This window comes from Dipteris shenzhenensis, chromosome 25, assembly GCF_047967505.1.
Source record: "Dipteris shenzhenensis isolate YYH24624 ecotype China chromosome 25, Dip_SZ_1.0, whole genome shotgun sequence".
In the NCBI taxonomy this organism is placed as follows: domain Eukaryota; kingdom Viridiplantae; phylum Streptophyta; class Polypodiopsida; order Gleicheniales; family Dipteridaceae; genus Dipteris; species Dipteris shenzhenensis.
The window spans coordinates 5,500,434-5,517,940 of NC_141620.1; the positions used below are offsets into that span (position 1 = coordinate 5,500,434).

At 42.8% G+C, this 17,507-nt stretch overlaps 1 protein-coding gene across 1 annotated transcript in view; it reads right to left on the minus strand.

Moving 5' to 3' along the window:
* Positions 1 to 927: 927 nt before the first annotated feature.
* LOC147885354 (uncharacterized) overlaps positions 928 to 17,507 on the minus strand; it is a 35,614-nt gene continuing 19,034 nt past the window's right edge. Inside the window, exons 5-10 of the mRNA XM_087396670.1 lie at positions 17,048 to 17,223; positions 16,631 to 16,715; positions 16,488 to 16,544; positions 11,760 to 11,888; positions 1,627 to 1,697; positions 928 to 1,514 (exon numbers count right to left, since the gene is read on the minus strand). Of these exons, the coding sequence (XP_087252796.1) occupies positions 1,136 to 1,514; positions 1,627 to 1,697; positions 11,760 to 11,888; positions 16,488 to 16,544; positions 16,631 to 16,715; positions 17,048 to 17,223 (897 nt within the window). The 3' untranslated portion in view covers positions 928 to 1,135. The remainder of the gene's footprint in view (positions 1,515 to 1,626; positions 1,698 to 11,759; positions 11,889 to 16,487; positions 16,545 to 16,630; positions 16,716 to 17,047; positions 17,224 to 17,507) is intronic.

Below are 17,507 nucleotides of genomic sequence, written 5' to 3' on the forward strand. Positions count from 1 at the left end.
CACCAATGTGCACATTCGTCAATAGTTGCAAGTTGTGGCAACATTCATAACTGTGATTACATTCACTAGTACTAGAGAAAAAGAAATTCCTCCATGCACATAACCATGAATAAGATTTATGTTCAATATTACATTTTTGGAACGCCAAAGACACAAATGGATGTGTGCAAACGAAGTCAAAACATTTAACATGTCAGATTGATCAAGCTAATCGAAACTTATGCCATGAAGATGCAAATCACATCACAAGCACATGCACCCTAGACCTAGATAATGACAAGCACTTCAAATTTGAGGTGCCATCAAACGATTTGCAGCATATTTCCTTTATGAAGCAACATTTTTAGAGAATCCCACAATTTGCAGCACACACGAGGTTGAAATACATTTGCAACAAAACTTCCATCAATGACTCAGACAAAGAGACAATGTCAACTTTGATCAGCAACAAACATCAACAATCTACAGGTTAAAATCAATACAGATATTTGATCCAGGACAACGGCAAAGACAATAACAACCTGTCAAAAATCAGCAACAAACATCATGTAACATCAACAAGATTCTTTCAATCGCTTCATTTTTCAATAAAAATGTACATTGTAGGCTTGCGCTGTGTACTTTCAGAGGCTTCACTCATTGCTTGGATTATTTGCTTATTAGAAATCTCCCCCAAAAAAAAACACGTTGAATGCTCATAATCATTCATAAGGCCTGCCTTAGATATGGAGCATGGAAAAGAGGATGGAGAGTTGAGAGAGAGAGAGAGAGAGAGAGAGAGTAAAGGAGGATTTTTAGGGGAAAGAGAGAGATTGGGGATTATGTGGAAGTTAAACTCTAGTTGCATGTGAAATATGTCCAAAAATGGGACAAAGAATTTTGGAAAATAAAAATCGCAATTTCAATTCTTGAAAATGAGATCCATTACTAAGGCTACCTTTCAGGCAGGCCAATAAAAAGAAGAAAGAGAAAGTCTGTGGAGACATGAACAACATTCATTATAATCCCATATATCAAAACTTGGTGAAGGAAACTTGGGATGTTCTCTACAAACTATGTTTTCTCAAGGTCTTGCGCACACAACCAATCCTGGATCCTAGCAAGCCTTATTGTCAATACCTGTAAAATTTTCACCTCACCTTTGAACACAATTCATGCTCAGTCTATGCAGACAAATTGCAGACCTATCAATGCTAGTCACTTGTGGTAAGCAAATACATGGTCTCATTGCGTGTGTGATGTCTTCAACAAGAAGGCCAGACATACGAGCTAAGGAAACAAATTTATTTAATGTATCCACATTCCGAATAACCGTGGCCAGAAATGCAACAGGCCTAACATCGTGAATGCTATAACCAACCTTCTCCAGATGGTCAGCTGGCATACTTTTTTTATTATGACTACTTTTTTCTCCGGCTCTAATATTTTTACTCTTGTTCCTTGAAAGAAACAGAGTCAATATTCGCACAAGGTGTGGAACGCTAGTAGGATCATAAATAAGATCGGCTCCAATGCTGTCAAACCAGTCAGTCAGTCTGAACATCAGTAGCCATAAAAGTAAGACTTTCCAACAAGACTTTGTTCATATCATTCATGAAGAAACTTTTGTCAACGTAAAGTTCTTACATTATGTCCGCATCAAAATCTTCAACTACATCTTCAAGTGCAGATTCCCAAGAGAGTTCATGGCATTCTACCTGAAAGGCATAAGACTTGAAATTATAAAAAATATAGAGGAATATTACTTTCCACAAATACGTAGAAATACCCAGATCTCTTGAGGGAACATCTGCAAAGATAGATAAATCAGATTGGCAGTAAAAGACACTCGATATTCAGATTAGCATACCATCGGCTCTTATGCATCTAGCATTCCCCAGAGTTCTGAAAATGTTTTTGAATTCCGAATAACAGAGTTAAGAGACATGACTGAATTTAAACGACCCGATCTCCACATGGTGTGAACAAAACCCTTGACAAGCTAGAAGGGTAGACAGTTCAGAAAGATTAACAAATTTTCTCATCCAACCCTCTTTCCAGACTGCAACACAGCACACAGCCACTCACCTACTTCCCTCCTCCGGTGGTTATTATTGTCAAAGACAGCATTTGCAAAAGAAACATCCCCATAAAAATCTCCTTATCTCTACCTCTAAGAAACACCATTGAATGATACAGAATGATGGATATTCAAGAATATGTTGCGGGGATTAAGCGGCTTGGATTTAAAATCCCTTGCTGGTGAGCCCGAAAATAATCAGAATTTTCCAGAATTCTAAATGAGCCCTAATATTGGAAATATAGAAGGGTCTCTATCTATGGTGAGTTTGCACTGTGAACATCCTTAGTCTAAATTCATTTGATTCCCTTCTATTTTCTCAAAATGTGTTCAACCTTTTGTTCTCTCTCGTGCCATTTTATTGGCATTGCAGCTCATTAAGATGCAAGTATCTCTCTGCTTCTCTTTTGAAAATTGACCTCTGCTCAGTCTTGTGGGGGTTTCAGTGATTTCTTCCACAAGAATGGTTTCAGTGATTTCTTTGCCTTATGATTGAAGTTGGTTTGACTTCATTGGGGAACTTGAACTTCTGTCTTAAGCTTAAAAAACATCTCCGAGACCAGTAATCACCTTTAAAAAGTTTTGCGTCATTTACTGCAAGTACGGGTGGTGGGTAACCAGGGCCACGAATGAGAAGACTTGGCTAAATTATAACGAATCCACCTCGGAGACTGGTTCTGGGATTGTACAGTGGGATCGCACGCAGTAGCACGAGTACAATGAACCCAACACAGTAGACTTCTCCCTAGCAGATCCATGTGATTGACCCATCCAATTTTCTAGCTACACAGCTGAACTAAAGGGAATACAGCTCCATCTTTCAACATGCAATCTGACACATGTGTCTTTCATGCACCGAGTCTCAAAGGAGCTTATAAGCCTTTTAATGCTGCGTCCAGATGGGCACAAAAAGGGGTTAGACTCAGAGCACAAAATCATTGTACTAGTTATATCTCCTCAACTCTCTCTCTCCCCCCCTCCCAGCTGGTCAATTGAAAATAATATTAATAATAAACGAAGAAGCAGAATTATGCCACTCAAACGATGCATGCTGGTGATGAAAAGAAATGTAATACGTCAGGTTATCGCAAAAATCATATGAAGACAACACTCTCTCTATGAATTACCTTAGCAATGCTCCCAAGTACTGCAAAGAGTTTGTGGATCAATCGAGTAAAATCCATGGTGCCTCCACTGCCAACATACCTACCCATCAACGACATGGACAAACTACTTGACTGCATTGGTCTTCTAGGTTACAATGCCCTCTGTGGCCGCCTCGCAATCGCTTGCCATCGGACAAGTGCTAACAAACATAGGGAAAGATCGCCGAGCCTCATGTGTCGGTCAACGCGCTAGGGGTTTGTCACATCACCCTCTATTGATCTCGGCGGCATGGTCTCCCTAGTGATTGCTAGCCTTTGCCACCTAAGTGGGAAAAAATATGAGTCACCCTCTAGCTGGACTCCCAGATCTCCTCTCTATATCCTAAGCAGCTGGTGTGTGCTAAGGACTCGTGAAGGAAAAGAAAATCGCTACCGGTCCCTAATCTGAATGGACCAAAAGGTTGCGGACGCGTCTGAATCCATCTTTGAATAGACTGGTGACGACCTTGGACCTCATAGTACACATTACATCTGAAAGCATAAAGTGCTCCTCCGACTCAGCCTCCTGCATGTCGAATAGAGTGCAAATGTGGCCCTCCCAAGGATGCCCTCATCGCCACTGGTCTCAATGCATAGTCTGTGAGAAGAAACATCAAACTGCCCAATCAAGACCCGCAAAATGTGGTGAAGATGGACCTTGGCATATACAACTAGGTGGGTCACGAAACAATGCTCTGAGATTTGTCGATAGTGCTCTCTTGAAAAGCTAAGCTTCACAGGAAGCTCGTTAGGTGCTAACCAAATCATGTGTGTGTGAAGCTATACAAGATCTTTTCGAATGACTTGGTTTGCCTCATGATAAGCGAGTAAAATAGATGGGACCTCGAGACTGTACTAAAAAGATGGCAATCTCTCCATGTGAAGTCCAAGACTTGCAAACCATCTACATGTTTGAGCATACCAACATCTTTTATCTCTAGGGCCAACATCGTCCTGAGGTCAAAATCTTTGACTCAACGGAGGTATGTAATCATCTAGAAGACTGCCAGACTCAGCTACACGGATCTAGTGTGGGACCGAAGGTTAACCGTGAATCATTCGTGTGAACAGTATTTACATAGAGCCTCTCTACTTGAGCCCCATCCATCTCTGATAGGTTGAGACCATGGTCCCGGGACCAAAGGTTAACTGTAAATCATTCGTGCAAGAAATTAAACCTAGAGCCTCTCTACTTGAGGCCCATCCATCTCTACTAGGTTTAGGCCCTAGCAGGGATTGCCATAAATACAAGCTAGCGGACCAAAGAGTTGAAGAGAGAAGACTTGGTCTTGGGATCTTGAAAATGAGATGGAAGCATTGGCGCTCTAGTCTCGCTAGTGCAGCATAGCCCCAACTCAATGGGGCTTGCATAGCTGGTCTTGACGTGAAGATTGGGCCCGAGAAGAGTACTCTCAAAACTATATAGGATGCAACAACCTCTACCAACAACGCGTCATTAAAAATAAACTGCTCTCGCCCGAGACATTGAAGATAACCTTGTTTGTACCAAAGTTAACATTCAAATCATATGTCTCACAAAAGGTCTGAAGAACACCAAGCTGTCGATGGAGACCCACAATGAAAGAAGAGAGTAAGACCACATAAGACCACATCGCCCGCATAGAGGAAAATCTAACCCTAGGATGCAGCTAAAGATGAGCCCATCCTCCTAGTGTCTCGATGAATGTCTCAAGTTGATCTACGTATAGACCAAACAAGGGTTGGTGACAAAGGACAACCTTATTTGACTTAATCAAGCTCCTAATCTCCTCAGCCAATCCAGTCATTGTTCGAATTCAGACTAAAACCCTCTTATGTCAAGACTAACCGAATAATCTCTTGACCATACCCCAGATCATGTAGTGTCTAATAAGACAGGCATGTGACACTATATCGAAAGCCTTGCAGAAATCCACAAAGCAACAATTAACATCTCTCCATGCCCTGGCCTCTGCAATGATATCTCGCAACGTGACGATGTGATCTAGGGTCGTGTGATTAGGACAAAAGCCTACCTATCCAATAGCTCCAAGTCCCTCGCGCCCTCCAAATTAACTAACCTATGTGTCGAGTACCGAGCATTAAATATTGGACTTGACATGCCTAATCATAATGGTCTTGTAGTTTTCCAGGCTCACCAGATGCCCTGCCATGTGGATCGGGACAATGGTATTAAGAGTTCCGCTGTGGAGAAAATTGGTGCAGACTGCTTCATTAAAAAGCTTTGCCAAGATTAGGGCTAGGGTACTTAGCCCATATGCAGTATATTCAATACATCGTCTCTCATGATTTTTGGCTCGGCCATTATGTAACTTCAGGGCAGCATGTTTGATGTCACCAATGCTCAACAATGCACAAGAGTTGGGGTGAGGTAGTTGTGAGAGGTTGGGGGACGGCTGGCTAGAAATGTCGTAGAGTATCCCTAGAGAAGATTGAGTAATGTTAAGAACTAAAAAATTGCAAATTTTTCCACCTGTTGTACAATTCCATTATGAGGGTAAATTCCTCACATAAACAATTTCGATCCTTGTACATGGAATCTTTAAATTTGGAAGATCTGGTACAAAAAAGACCTCTTGACCTGACTAAGTTTATGATGAATAGTCAGACAAGTTTAAAAAGAGATCAAGCATTGCATAACCTCAAAATCTATCACTTAGAAGATAAAAGTTTATTAAGAATACAACATGTGGGTATAACAATGCTATATTGAAATAAAGAGCCTCCCTGGATTTTAAGATATTTTCTTGAGATTAGAATAAACTTCAACCAAAAACAAACATCTTCAACATCTAGATCCTTTGTGGGCTTTTTCTTTTTCAAATAAAGGCCTTAATTTTTTTATTTTATGGCAATAAAAAGGCGAAATGTAAAGCACACTTTTCAACTCTAAACTTTGCATCTATCTTTCTAATATCCATAAGAAACTTCAAAAATAAGCTATCGTATTTGCGACTTTGGAAAGAAACTTCATAAATTTATGTTAGGTAGTAAAACCATGAGTTTAAACAAGGACACTTCTCTTATGCACAACTAGAGGAGTTAAAAGGCTTTATGACTGGGGTATGCTCCCATGGAGTTGGAGGATTCCAAGAAGACTACTTAGCATCATGACCAGCTTTGCAAGGCCTAGCTTGCGGACAACTTTTATAGTTTAACGGATCAAGGAGTATGTTGGTTATATAGCCCACCACATTGGCTTTTGGTACTTGCTCTAATGAGACCATAGACAACGAGTTGGATCAAGAAATCCGTTGTGTTGTATAGCACACCATGTTGGTTCTTGGTAGTTCTCAAGATACCATAGTCAGCGTGTTGGATCCAAGAGGAGAAGGCTGCATTTTTCTAGGTGGCTTTCTTTTCAGAATAGTTGACATTGTATGATTTTCTTCGCTTCTAATAGATGATTTGTTTCTCTTTTATCTTCTTCTCTTTAAATTTTAAAAAAATCCCCACCAAGTGATCCGAAAACCATCTTAAAATCTATTGGAGCATCAGCCTCTCTCAATAGGTTTCTCCAAAGCTCATGGACCATTAGTAACATCCCTTTGAAGCAACAACTCGACCATTTTGAGACATGTGGAGAAGTCTTGCAAGCACTTGAAATGAATCGAGTTTCTTAGGGTTTTTAATTAGCTTCCAAGATGCACAAAGATAAGAAAGACTTGCATTGTAAATGAATCCAAAAGATAGCCCCACAACTGTTACCAACAGCTAAAGGCCACAGCAAAAAATGTCATACAATAGTTGTTATTACAGGAGGCAAAAAAGCAAATAAAGCATAGAGTTTGGTGGCACAAGCAGAGGCTGACATAACTTTATCAACATGAATTCCGCCAAACAATTGTGCTAAATGTTTTCCAACTTCTTACAAAAGATAGCCCACAAATGTTTCCAACAGCTAAAGACCAATGCAAAAAACACTAAGTAATAGTTGGTATGGGAGGGTAAAAAGCCAATAAACCATAGAGTTTATCAACAAAATAAAAAGGGATCACAGAATAGCATTAGGGGGAAGAAATAAGATTTATAAAAAAGAAGCGGTGCACACATTATAAGGAGCTTCAGAGCAACCATGTGAAGTGCTTCAGAAGCTTCCTTCATATGAATTGCAGAAAAGGAACTCTGAAAAAATAGCATTACTAGCAACTCATAAGCTTACTCAGTCCACAATGTATCCAATGTTATTTCGGGGGAGGTTCGGTGTTCTAGGCCATTGTTGGACAGCCTAATGAAGGCATGAATATGGCAGGAAACTTCCCAATGGGGTCTCATCCTGTTATGTAGGGTTTCCAAGGACAGATGCTTAGAGGGATGCAGGCTGGAATGCCAAACATGATACAACCCGGCATGCCAAAAACATGATGCAGGCTGGAATGCCTAATATGATGTATGGAAACATTGGGATGCAGCCAAGGATGCGCATAGGAAATCCTATGGGAACGTTTTGGATGCCAGCTATGGGACCCGGAGTGGTCAATCCCTCAAAGGAAATGGAAAAGGGGCACAGAGCATGGGTAATATGATGCAGCCACCGTTTTTGCAGCCACCAATTTATGACAATTTGGCCCCCAGAGGCAAAGCAAAGGACTTCAAAGGAGGCGTAAACTTTGAAACTTTTATTGGGATGCAGACAGGTTGAAGGATCTGACTTTTCTGCAACAATTTGATGCAGCTTATTCAAGAGGGAACTTCACTGAAGCGTCCAAGATCAGAAAGGCCGCCACCTTCTTGAAAGGCAACACCTTGCAATGGTGGACTAATTTGCATAGCACCGGTCACTTGGGTTGGATTTAAGTAGGTATTTGCAGCCTCGTGGTTGACTACCACTTTTGAGGTGGAGGTGATGACCGCATGGCACAAGCTTGAAGCTGAGAATTGTGCCAATTTGGAAGCTTATAACAAGAAATTTTGGGCAGCTTTATTGCCTGTTAGTTCCTACAGGTTTGTACCATTGTCCAAACATATAGAGAAGTATTGTTGTGGGTTGCCCGCAGCCCAAGGATATCGGGGACTATTGTACATCAAGCACGCTCCAGTTGATTGAAAATGCCAACACGGCATATGCCCTTATGCAAGGGAGGACCACAGGGTCCAAAGGACATAAAAGGGAGAAGCGTGGCAAGCCTTTTAAGGCTTCTTTTGCTGCAGGCCAGCGATGCAAGATGAGCCAGTCTAAGTTCAAGAGGCTGACTTTTGAGGAAAAGGGAGAACAGATAAGACAAAATAAATGTTTTCACTGTAGGGAGGAAGGCCATCAATCTTGAGAATGGCCAAATAAGAAAAGGAAACAGCCAAAGGAAGAAAAGGAGGGGCAGAAGAGCAAACAGATGGGTAAGACATCAAAACCGAGTGCAAGACGTAAAAGGGAGAAGCCTGGCAAGCCTTTTAAGGCTTCTTTTGCTGCAGGCCAGCGACGCAAGATGAGCCAGTCTAAGTTCAAGAGGCTGACTTTTGAGGAAAAGGGAGAACTGATAAGGCAAAATAAATGTTTTCACTATAGGGAGGAAGGCCATCAATCTTGAGAATGCCCAACTAAGAAAAAGCCTAAGGAAGAAAAGGAGGAGCAGAAGAGCAAACAGAAGGGTAAGAAATCAAAACCGAGTGCAAGACTTATGCCTGATGTGATTGGTGAGGGGCAGAATGATGGTAAGTCAAAGTTATGCAGAGCTTGGGGCAAAGTACATGACCAAACTTGTTTAATCTTCTTTGACCTCGGAGCTCGAGCCAATTTTATCTCGCCAGAACTAGCAGGTAAGTTGGGAATCCGTCCCAAGGAGATGGGGCCACTTGTGAAGCTGATACGGCCAACCCCAAGTTCAGCTCTCCTGTCACTCCAATCATTGGAAAGTTGAGGCTACACATTCAGAGCTATGTGGACACAAAGGAGTTATACATTATGCCCTTGTCTGGATGTGATGTTTTGCTGGGTATACCCTGGTATTACAGGGTGCGGGCTGTTATGCTTCAATAACAAGTTGACCCTGACTCATAGGGAAAAGACTCATGTTTTGGATGTAAAACTCAAGTCCCCGTTGTATCGGCCTCTGCCATTTCTTCTGTAATGAGAGAGAATATTTATGCTTGCTTAATTTTTGCAAAAGAAACTTAGCCAGAAGACGCTAGGTCTCAACTTTCTGGGCTGGAAAAGCACAAGATAGATTTTCTTTATAAGTTTAAAGATCGTTTCTCTGAGTCTTTGCCAGGAGAATTGCCACCAGGAAGACTCGAGGATCATGCCATTGACGTAATCCCAAGGAGCAGCCCACCCAGCAAGCCGTACAGGGTAAGTGCAGCTCAATGTCGACGACTTGCACAAGTGATGCACAAATGCCTCAACATCCCGTCTCAGTGCTCAATAGCCTTCACCATGGCAACCTCTATGGCCCATATACGGTGGAACATGACTTTCCGTAAGTACCTTCATCCTCAACTGCTTTGTGACACACAAGCGTCCATGCATCAAAAGGAAGCCTTCCTTAAGAGTATAATGATCATGCTTTTGCCCATCCATAAGCTGATCAAATATCCTTGCAAAGTCATTGTCTTCAGCATATTGCTCCTTCATAGCATCCAACTCGCTATGATAAGCAATTGTATCTCAAGCCTTTTCACCAGTCTAGGGCTTGAGCTGTCACAAGTAAATTCATAAGTAGAATCACGCCTCCGTGACATACCCCCTCTTGGAACCCCAGCAAATGTCCCCATTAGCTGTCCAAGTGACATCAAGTGGTAATTTCTGAAAATTACAAGTACAAAAACAAGAAAAATCCAAAACATGGCAGACTCTGCCTTTTCCATTATTTTTTTACAAATACTTGTGTGTCTAATAATGCAAAAACAGCTTTACAACTCCAAAGTACAACAAATACATGCTTTATCAGATGTCTCTGGAAAGACCAACCGATGCTTTCGTATTGACCATCAGATATCTCTGAAAAGACCAACAGAGATATGTGTCCAAAAAGAAACCAACAGATTTATGATATGGTAGAGGTGCACATAACCAATCATATACATCCACTTCTGCAGGGACTAGTACATTGATCATAGGCCTCGCGGCGAAATACTGTCAGCAACCAGTACCCCAGTGACTACCGTGCACTAAGTGTTTTGATGCAAGACGATCGGTTAGTAGCCTATGAGAGCAGGGTATTACAATCAGCTGAGCAGAATTTGCGCATTTATGAGAAAGAAATGCTTGCTGCAATTCATGCTTTGTCCACGTGGAATAACTATTTGTTGGGTGCTGATTTTTATGTACAGACATATCATTCTTCCTTGCGCTACTTCCATCATGTCGAATGTCTGACAAAGAACGGACTGCACTGCTGCAATTTGCTGAGACATATTGCCACTGAGTATGATGTCATCAACATAAAGAACCAGCAAGACCAGATCTGATTTCTATTGCAGAACATATAAATTTGGCTCTGTGTGAGTATCCACAAAGCCCTGGGACAGCAAGAACTGATGTATCTTATGATACCATGCATGAGGTGCTTGCTTCAGCCCATCAAGGCTTTCTTGAGCTTGCATACCTTGTGCTCTTGTCCCTAAACAACAAAACCCTAGGGCTGATGCACATAGACCTCCTCCTTGAGATCCCCATTGAGGAAGGCAGTCTTGACATCCATCTGGTACACAGGCCAACCATAAAACGCAGCAAGAGAGATGATAGAGCGAATGGTAGTCATCTTGGCCACCGGAGCAAAAGTCTGCTCATAATCTATCCACTCTTCTTGTGCATACCCCTTGGCAACTAAACGATTTTCATAGGAAATTATCTGAGAAGCATATGAGGTGGGCAAACTTCTTGTCTATGTTCCACTTTCAAGTTGTTCATGTTGCAGGCAAGAAGAATGTTGTGGCCGATGCCTTATCCAGAAGACCCATGCCTGGTGCGGTTTCTTGGAAACCTCAAGTTTCAGCAGTGGCCCTAGTCTTGCTTGAGATTGCCCACAGGTTTTTGCCAGGATGGCCATGGAATTTGCATTAGGTTTTGATGCCTTTGCCAGCCCCAATAAGGCTGCTTGAGTATTCAGTTGATTGATCTCTCGGGTGTTGTGCAAAGTTGAGGCTTTGCTGTATTTTGATCTCACTGGATATAATTAAAGAAATACCGCAAGGGGCTTCAACGATTTTCAGGCCAAACTGGTGTCTGGTGCGGACTAGGGGCATTCTAGCTCTTGTATTGTGTGTTGGAAGTTTATTTGTTTGTTGTCTTGAATTTTCTAAGTGGCTGTAATTAAGTGATTTGCTCATTATTTCGGATTTACCGCCCTTTGGAGAACCCGAAGGCTGATGACAGATGTATATGAATGCTATGCTACGAAAACAATAATGTGGCATACACATGCCAAACAGATAAGAAGCAATACCGGCTTATAGAGTGTCAAAGGTGAATATCCAAAAATAAAAAATTGCAGCAACAATAAAACAAGAATCGCTGAAACAGACACAACTTACAAGACAAAAGGTATGAAAGCCTTATCCATGACTGCCAACATAACGGATTCTGACAAAAGGACCTCAAATGCAGTCTAGTAGCTTACAGAAGTCAATGTCTTTCTCTGATGTTGTTCATCAGGGCATTGTGTTTCTCCCACTACCGGTACACCATTGATCAAAAGATTGTGCTTTAAATTTGTAAGTGTCGAAAGATTTCCATCTGTTACGATGACCTGCATTGAATGAGTTTGACAGCAGATTTAAAAAAGCATTCTAACCCAAAAAAGGCCATCTGCAAGTTCACAATCCTGTCCTAGGCCAGGAAACCTAAGAATAATTTCAGAATGATCTGTGAGATTATGTTCGCAAAATATTATTTCACATAAAATCCAACACTACTAAGCTGGATCACCATAGAAGATGCAGCTACTGAAATTGATAACAGAGATATTAGCACAAAAATCTAAAGGCCCAAAGCAAGCCGAATCTATAAAAAAGGAGATTTCTTCTCTTGAGTAACATAAATGGCAGCTGTCACAATCTTTAGTAAAAAAGATAACAGATTTTTCCTCTTCAGTGACATACATAGCAGCTGTCAGAATCTTTCTGTAAGGTCAATCAAAACTACAAGAATAGTTGAGCCTCATTAGTGTTGACGATCATAACCTTGGTTTTACCTTGAACCTGACAATCAAAAACTTCTCCCCTTGTCCCATCCTTTCCAACCCTCCGTGCATTCTCAATCTGATTTAGCATGCACAAACTCCCTGGCTGTTTCCGCATCTTTTCCCCTCTCCACCATCTTGAGCTTCAGAGCTTTGTGTCAACACATGGTATCTTCCTCAAGCGTTTCTTGACTGACTCTCATGGGTTTTTGCCCCTAAACCACTTGTGACCAAGTTTGAGTCACCTTGTATTGCTCCATTTTGGCTGTCATATGTTCCTCCATCTTTTTGGATTTGTCCACGACTTTTGCCCATGGTTGGTTTATGATCTTCAATATCAATAAGGCTCAGCTCCGGGGGAGGTCTTCACACTTGCAAAGGAGCCAATGGAGATAGTTAGATCTTATGTATATTTGGGTGCATTTACATAGGCCCCAATGAAAACTGCAGCACAGGCACAAATGACCAGAGGGCATGCCTCTTTGTCAAGACTAAAGAGAGAGCGTTGCCAAAACTTCAGCATGTGAGATGAAATCACTCCTCTTTGACTCTCTAGCTAGACCAATGGCTTTATATACGGGTGCTTCCTAGATAATAGATCTCCAAAAAGAGAGGCTCCAAGTCATTCATGCTATCACGCATGATTAGGGGGAAGCGATGTATACTACATGACGTCATCCTAGTAAAGTTTGCAGTGAGACCTCTCCACACAGACGCCTCATTCCAAATCATCATATATCTAGACCGACTCAAATAGTTTGGATACACGAATGCAGATGAGTAGAGACGACCATGGGGATCCCTCTCATCACTGATGCAGCTCACAATTGAGGGAGATGAGCAGTGCTCGTATACATACCTGATTGGCACCTCGCCAGCTTCCTGTGAAGCTCAGCTTTTACAGAGACCATTGCTTGCAGATTCAGCAGAGGGCTTCATTGATCCACTAGGATACACATGGATCCACCTCCCCCACTCCTTGAGGAGAGGGCAGTTCCGTGTCTCATCATATGGGCTTTGCATTGAGAGTGAATAAGCAGAGGGCATACCCAGAGAGGGCCGCATCTGTGATCAACAGCAAATTGATTCAGAGGAGCATTTCGCCTTCAGATGCCCTGTATACTATGAGATTAGAGGTCGCTATCATTGTCTCTTCAGGGACAGTTTCAGACACCTACTAAGTCTCTTGTCCAACCCAAATCAAAGATGCTAGGCGACTTTCATCCATGAGGCCGTCCGACACAAGGAGGAGTTGCTCATGGCACATAGGCGAGACCAGGGTGTGCAGCTGGATTCCACTCAGAGCATTATTACTAACTTTTTCCAACCTGACCAGCAAGCTTAGCAGAGAACTAGAGCGAACAACACGGCAGACTCGCTAGCGAGTCGAGTGACAGAGCAGACTAAGGGACCTTCCCTCCATGCTCACTAGATACGGTAACACCACTGACAAGATAGACAGTGGCATTGCTTCACCACAAGGCAATAGCTAGGGGACCACAGTGGACCACACTTACTGACAACTGTCAGCACTCTATCCCAGGCTTTTTGCCACTACATCCTCATACATCGCCGACCCCCTTCGGCCCCACATACCCCGCCAGCTTTTAGATGCCCACCATAGTGTCACCATCCCCCATCCTTTCCATGAGCTTAGAGACTTTTCAGATTTATCTCTTTATGTATCAGTCTCATTATGATTATGATTATAGTTCTTTTTTGAATTCGTCATGGGTGTTGATGCCCGTTTAGAGGCTCATCCCTTCAGGTAGCTATATCAAGTTCTTTCAATCTCATAGACCCTTCGGTCTTTCGAAGACTATTAATAATCTCTCTCTCTCTCTCTCTCTCTCTCTCTCTCTCTCTCTCTATCTATCTATCTATCTATGCCACGCCCGCCATTTGCCACTTGTTTACCACACAGGATGTACGGGCTGCACTCCGTCGACTACACAATGGGAAAGCACAAGATCATGAGGGCCTAAGGACTGAGCACGTTGCACATGGGCAGGAGATTTTAGCTCTGGTCCTAGCACAGATGTTCAACCAAGGGTTTGTCACAATTTCCCACTTGCTTGGAGCACCACCACTATTGTACCGATACACAAAGCCGGGGACCCTAAAGAGATTGGGAACTACCGTACCCTTCATGATTGGCCATACTTTGGCCAAGATTTATGGATCAGTGTTAGAGAGGGAGCTCAACAGTTAGACAGAGGGTCGGGTTCTCTATATAGTAGTGATTGTTTTCCCCATATAGTGAAATTTTCTCCATATAGAAACATTCTCTTAAGAAGTCCGAGGAGGCGAGGTCTAGATACCAGAAAGTCTACACATGCTTTGTAGACTTTCAGAAGGCCTTTGACATTGTCCCGCTATCCCACATGATCAAGAGACTATAGGAGATGCATATTCCATAGACGCTGATTTGGGGAGTGGTGAGCCTATATAAGTCAATCACAGGCAAAGTTTGTGCCCCCAACGATTTGTCAGACTGGGTCGAGAGCACAATCGGGGTGAAGCAAGGCTGTCCACTCTCACTACCCTCTTCAGACTTTACAGCGATGGGATTACATCCTTCATAGACCGCATAGGAGGCGAGGCTGACATGCTATACGTTGATGACATAGTCCTTATATCATCTTCAACGGAGGGGCTGCAGAGACATCTGGAGGCTCTAGAGGTATTCTGCAAAGAGAGAGACCTTTCAATCAACCTTGGGAAGACCAAGGTTATGGTCTTCAACACCTCATGTGCAATGGCCCGTCGACTCAGCTTCACTTACCGTGGTGAGCGAATGGAGATAGTGCAGTCCTACACATATCTGGGAGCAGTCTTCACAAGACCCCTTTTCACGATGACCCATGCAATCCACGCACGCCTCACACGGGGACAGAGTGCTTTGGATCGGCTAGAGCGACAATGCTTCCACGCACACTTCCAAGACCCACCGATGAAGGGCTAGCTCTTCGACACACTAGTGCGACCGACTGCCATGTATGCAGCACCCTTCTGGGGGAGTGATATGCCGACGACCGAGTGGAAGAAATTTGAGCAGTTACAGGTGACGATGGGGTCCAGATGATTTAGAGAGAGCCCTCAGCTCCACATGAGATAGTATAGGCAGAGTTCGCCATGACTTCTCTACAAGTTGACGACATCTTTCAGACAGTGACATTCATCCACAGAGTCTAGGACTTACCTCGATGGAGATTACCGAGACTAGCCCCGGAGTCATCCAAACGACTGGCAGAGAATGGAGCAGACACATGGTATGCACGGATATCCACATTGTTTGCCAAGCACAATATTCAGATGGAGAGGCTCCCCCCTTTTCAATACAACATGGATGCACCCCCTCAGTCAATCCCGCGAGACGAGATTAACCGTACATACGGTTAGATCTCCTGCAGCTCCATACATCTCGGACTTGGGGGAGGGACCAAGAGCTCCCCACCAAGTCCCACTTCTATCGCGACCACTTCTAAGAGTATCAGAGGAGGGATTCACCATCAGACCCTAGTACCTCGAGGATAGAGGAGTCTCGCATGCACTAAGGATCGCCATTGGATAGATGCGTGTTTCATCCCATCAGCTAAGGATTGAGACGAGGAGAGCAACAACCATACCCAGAGAGCAGTGGATCTGTATGCTATACACACTCGGAGTGGTTCAGACACACGAGCATTTTCTATGTGCCTGCCCATCCTATTATGAATCAGGGGACGATACCATTGCCTTTACTAGGAAAGGAGTGGCTTCCACCCACTCTCATGACTGATCCACTTCCATGCCTAGGTCTGCATTGGCCTATATCTACTTGAGATGCGCCATCACAAGGAGAGGGAGACTGTACTACGACAGATTAAAAAGCAGCAAGAGGCAACCAGACCACAAGGTATAGAGCTGATAGAGCATTGCAACACGTCACACACTTCTATGCATTTGAGTCAGCTCCAGGACACATCGGGATGGAGAAGGAGGAGATAGCTGATATGTGGTCAGCCTGGATCACTGAGAGGGGAACGCAGAGACCACCTGCGGCAGCACGGAGAGCGACTAGAGCACACTCCCGCGGACGTTAATACATCTTTCTTTCGCTCCCCCCCCCCCCCCAACAAAGCCACATACATTTAGACCTTTGAAGAATCAATATGTTAAACAAACCTTTGAAGCATTCAGAAGAGCAAGAATAACACTGCTTAGGCCAGCACCAGCACCAATCTGCAACAATTTAGCAAAATGATGAATACCTTGTACTTTGTATTAATGTAGAACATGAAGATTCGAAAGTAAAGGGTGGGAAAAACCTCAAGACAGCAGCATCCTGAAAAGAATGTAGGATAAGATAGCAAAAGCTCGGAGAGGAAGAGACCAGCTGGCCAAGCATAGCATCTGTTTGTAAAGACAAGCAAATAATAACTTCAGCTGATTTGCTCATGTAGCCATCATACTTCCCAAGACAAGTTTTCTTATCTCTATCAAGACAAAACTTGAAATTAACTCTTTCCCAAAAGTGCACGTTATTTGTTAGAGATATTTTCTTTTTCTTTGAAATATCCAAGACAATCTTCGGTTGATAATTGTGTCCTTCCATTTCCTTGTGAACCTTGAAAATCTTCAGAGTCATCAGCAGAAAATGCACATATGTGCATCCTCATGTGCAAGTACTATGCATATCCTGCATGCAACAAAGAGATGGCTCCAAGAAACATGAAATACCTTACCCAGTGCCTCCCTCGAGCATGTTGAGTGAAACTCTTATGGTTATAGTCAAGTCCCTGAACTTCGAGGCATGTGAATTTCCTATGCAACTGGCCAGGTTGGAGATAGATTCGTCTGATATTGAGTAAAGGTAAGACTTATAACATCTTTCGGTAGCCTCCTGAAAACTCGCTATTTCCTGACATTCAAAAGTATTTACTATTAGTCTAGCCAATCCCAACTTTAAGATCATTAACATACAGTACCTAATTTCATCAAGGATATGGAAAAGAGAAAGCTTAAATCACTAGAGGCAGATACATTGCCACACAAAAATCATATCGTAGATGCATGTCTTTAATGTAAAGTTTTGAATGGATTATTCAACACGCAGTGTCCCAAACCAGCAAGCGCCACTTAATACTCTGCTGTGAATTCGAATGCCTTGCGCATTGGAAAGGGTGCCAGAACTCAGTTAAAACC